Here is a 4,480-nt window from a genome sequence, read left to right as displayed (position 1 = left end):
ATGTGAGAAAGGTCCCTTTCCTGACATGGCCAGGGCAAAGGGAAGGGAAAACATGTGGAGCTAAGACTGGACAAGAACACTGGGAGCCATGTTGGAAAGCTTTGAACACCAAGCTGAGCAGTTTGCACTCTCCCTGGGCAATTGGGAGACTGCCAGGGCAGTAAAGCAGAGTGGGAAGAGCCTGGTTCAGGAATTCCCAGGGATCTGACAGCTTGGGCTTTCTCTCTCTAGAGTTGCTCTCTTTGCCCCCAAGAAACATGCTGAAGTCTCTGGGCTATGATGGATGACAATGAGTCGGCCCTTAGGACTGGGAACCTCTGGCCAGGAGAGCGATCAGCCCACAGACCCTCCAGACAGCGCTGAGGTCTGGTATGCTACCCTTCAGGGGGTGAGACAACCTGACATTTCTCTGCTATCTTCTTGCCTTGTGTCCTGTTTTCCTCCCCATTCCATCTCCATTCTGCCTCCAGCATTAATGAGGAAGAGCCACATTTTATCTCCAATCCACCCATAAAGCATCTTTCTGTGCCTTCACATGCTCTTCCCCCTGCCTGGAATGCCTTTTCCACTCCCATGCCTCTGTATACCTGGCAATCTCCTGCTTATTTTTCCAGACCCAGTTCAAACCCCACTTCTTCCTTGGAATTTTCCCCGAATCACGTAAGCAGAGGAAATCACTCCCACTGTGTTCATACCGTTACTGTAGTGCTTATTACATTCTGCTCAAGGACAGTGGCTAATCTACATCTGTAGCCCCAGAGCCCAAAACAATGCTGGGCCTAAAGCAGGCACTTACTAAATGGGTATGAAGTATGTGGTTGAGCTTTTATACTGCCCCAGGGAACTCCACACCGTCCAACCCCATTTGGAACACCATCACTAATCACCATTGAAAAAAATATTGACAAGGCAGAGGGCAACCAGAATGGGAAGGGACCTGAAAATGAAGTCCTATTAAAAAATTATAATCTAAGGTACCAGGGGGGTTTGGGTTAAAGAAAATAAGACTTAGACACAATAGATTCCTTCAAAAGCTTTGGGAACACAGACTTGGTCTGTTAGTGCTGGGGCCAAAACTGGGACCATGAGAAGTTACAGGAAGCAGGGCAGCTGAGATTAAGAAAAACATACGTAAATAACTACAGCCCCCCAGAGGTGGTCTGGATAGCCTCAAGGAGCCACTAGAGAGCAGGGAGAACCCATCAGAAGTTGGAGGAAAGGGAACTACCATCTATTGAGCCTCCATTCTCTGCTAAGTGCTTGTACATGCATTACCTCATTTACTCTTCTCATCAACCATTTAAAATAGATATCAATATCCCCATTTTATAGAAAAGGAAAGTGAGTATGAAATAAAGGTGGGCCCACATTTACACGGCCAATCAGGATTACACAGCCAATCAGGATTACACGGCTCTGACTCCAAACCTGGTTCTTTTTTCTCTACATCACACAACCTCTCAAGTGGAGGTTGAAGGGAAAGGTCTCTTAAGAGGAGGATCCTCTGAAGGAGAGGTGCTGAGGTACTGGCTCTTTGAAACTAAGATTTATATCAGGGGTGAGGGGCTGGGGTTGGCACTAGCATAAGCATATTACTTCTCTGGACTAGCCATTGGGTGACAATAATAGAGAAACAGAAAAATGAAAAAATAGGATATATCCTATTTTTCTGGGAAATGACAAGTGTGGTCACAGGAGTGTGCCTGTCATCTCCTCTCCTTTACCCTCCCTTTGAGTCTGTTTTCAATCATTGCTCTCAAAAAGCTTTGTTCAAAAACAATTGTAGGATAAATTTTGTGTACAGATCACTGGGCAAGACAGAAAGATGCAGACCCTACCAGCAAGGAGCTTCCCTGCTAAGAGCTGGCTTAGTCTTTTCTCCAAGATCTTGCTGCAGCTCCTCCCTCTTTCCTGATAAAGGGTGGGTGGGTTAGGTTAGAAATAGAACATTTCCAGAAACTTCGGAGCAATGTGAGAAGAGAATACGTTAAAGGAAGAGACTGAGTGTAGGACAAAATGAGTGCATTTTTTTGCTAAGATAATTGAAGTCACTTGGTTAACTGAGAAACTCAAAAGTTTTCTGTTTGTTCAATGTGGTAAGAGCAATAAGGTTAGAGCAAGAACAAGCCTTGTCTCTGGACATTCTTACCCTCCTTACTCCATGCCTCCTCTACAACAACCCCACACAATCTTGTCCCTCCGTCTGAGTGCCCCCTCCCCAGTAGTTTCTTCTCTAGATGATGAATCTCTATTCATTCTTCAAGACCCAGTCCAAATATCACCTTTTTTAATTCTTCCCAAACTCTTTCAGACAGAAAAATTTACTCCCACTTGGTTCACAAAATTAACAAAGTACTTAACACTTTGCAAGCTGCTTCAGGTCAAACTGAAAGCAGAAGACTACCATTCCCCATAGTATCTATTGCAGGGTTCAGCGAACTACAGCCCTCAGGCCAAGTACAGCCTGCTGCCTGTTTTTGTATATAAGTTTTATAGGAACACAGTGATGGCCATTCATTTATATATTGTCTATATCTGTTTTTGTGCTACAAGAGTAGAGTTGAGTAGTTGGAACAGACACCAAATATTCCATAAGCCTAAAATACTTACTACCTGGCTTTTTACAGAAAATGTTTGCCAACCCTTGAGCTAGCACATAGAATAGATGAATAAACATATAGCAAATTTGGTAAGGAGTTTTGTGAGGAAATGTAGACTAGTAGTCAGAAGACCTGGGTTCCAGTCCCAGCTATCTCTAACTACTTGTTTGACTATGCACAGGCAAATAATGATGATGATGATGATGATTGATAGATAATGGTTTTGCATGCTTATTATGTGCTGGGCACTGTGCTAAGTATTTTAGGTTTATTATCCACTTTATCCTCACAACCCACTTCAGGCAAAGCTACCAATACTTTCCTCATTTAAAGAAGAAACTGAGGCTCAGAGAGCCAGGATTATAGATCAGATCTACTCCAAAGCTTAAGACCTTACCCATTACCCTAGAACACCCTTCTGAAGTTCAGTTTCTCCATCTATAAAATTAGGATTATTGGATAAGCAACATGATTTTCAAACAATTTTAGCAAGGAGAAATTTTTTTTTAATTACAAGGAGCCCCAATATCGCAGGAAGTCTACCTAGAGCTCCCGTAATTCAGGCCTGCTGCCTAATCTCTCCTCTCAGCACTGGCACCTATCCGGGCACTCCACGGCTCTGGCCAACCTCACGTCAGTCCCAGGATTCCTCCTCCTCGGCCTGATGGACAGACCCAACGCCCACCCACTGTTGTTCCTGCTCTTCCTTGGCGTCTACCTGCTCAATGCCCTGGGCAACCTGAGCATGGTGGTGGTGGTAAGGTCTGACAGGGCTTTGCGCTCTCCCATGTATTACTTCTTGGGTCACCTGAGCCTCGTGGACATCTGCTTTACCACCGTCACGGTCCCCAGACTGCTGGCCTGCCTGCTCCAACCTGTCCAGGCCATCTCCTTCCTGGGATGCTTCGCCCAGATGTACTTCTTTGTGGCTCTGGGCATCACCGAGAGCTACTTATTGGCAGCCATGTGCTATGACCGCGCGGTGGCCGTGTGCCGCCCCCTCCACTATGGCACGGTTATGACTCCCTGGCTCTGCGCGGCGCTGGTCGGGGCATCCTGGGCGGTGGCACATCTCCACTCGTTGCTGCACACGCTGCTTATCTCCGCTCTCTCCTACCCTTGCTCCGCCCCTGTGCACCACTTTTTTTGTGACATGACGGTGATGCTGAGCTTGGCGACTTCGGACACATCCATGGCAAAGGCTACCATCTTCTCCGAGGGTCTGGCGGTGGTGCTGACCCCGCTGCTCCTTGTGTCCCTCTCCTACGTGCGCATTCTCGCCACGGTGCTCAGCATGCGGTCGGCAGGGGGCCGGCGCCGCGCCTTCTCCACCTGCGGAGCCCACCTGGTGGTGGTGTCGCTTTTCTTCGGCTCGGTTCTCTCCGTCTATTTCCGGCCACGGTCTGCCTACTTTGCCAGCTATGACCGCCTGGCCAGCGTGGTCTATGCAGTGGTCACTCCGACCTTAAACCCTTTCATATACAGCCTTCGCAACAGAGAAGTCAAGGGGGCCCTAAAAAGGGGGCTCAGAGGGAGGGCTACACCCCAAGAAGTGTGAGGGCAAGTCTGGATTCAGTGGCATTTCAGTTATAACTTTATTAACTTTCCAGAGAACTATCAATTTTGATCCTACAGATCTTATTTCTTGTTAAATAAAAATTAGACGTCAAGCAAATATGGCAGCACTCTTAGTGATGGATACATAGCAGGTTAAATTAGATTCTATATTGTCTGAATGTTTGAAATAGATTTTACTTTTAAATTTTAGAAAAATTAAAAACAAGGGTTAGGAAGGTTGGAGAGAGGTGTTATTGTACAAGTCTCGTGGTTTGAGGGAAGGGGGAAGGAAGAAGTTCAACCAGCAGCAACCTGGTGGAGAA

The 4,480-nt window shown here is 46.5% G+C and overlaps 1 protein-coding gene across 1 annotated transcript; it reads left to right on the top strand.

Annotated features, from left to right (window-relative positions):
- The first annotated feature begins 289 nt into the window (after positions 1–289).
- Positions 290–4,158, top strand: LOC119514629 (olfactory receptor 1L4-like). The gene is made up of 2 exons (XM_037810446.1): positions 290–388; positions 3,190–4,158. Exons 1-2 carry the CDS (start codon positions 290–292, stop codon positions 4,156–4,158), a joined length of 1,068 nt encoding a protein of 355 aa, XP_037666374.1.
- Positions 4,159–4,480: the final 322 nt, after the last annotated feature.

Source organism: Choloepus didactylus, chromosome 18, assembly GCF_015220235.1.
Source record: "Choloepus didactylus isolate mChoDid1 chromosome 18, mChoDid1.pri, whole genome shotgun sequence".
In the NCBI taxonomy this organism is placed as follows: Eukaryota; Metazoa; Chordata; class Mammalia; order Pilosa; family Megalonychidae; genus Choloepus; species Choloepus didactylus.
The sequence above is the reverse complement of the archived record's forward strand: the minus strand, read 5'-3'. Positions and strand labels throughout refer to the sequence as shown.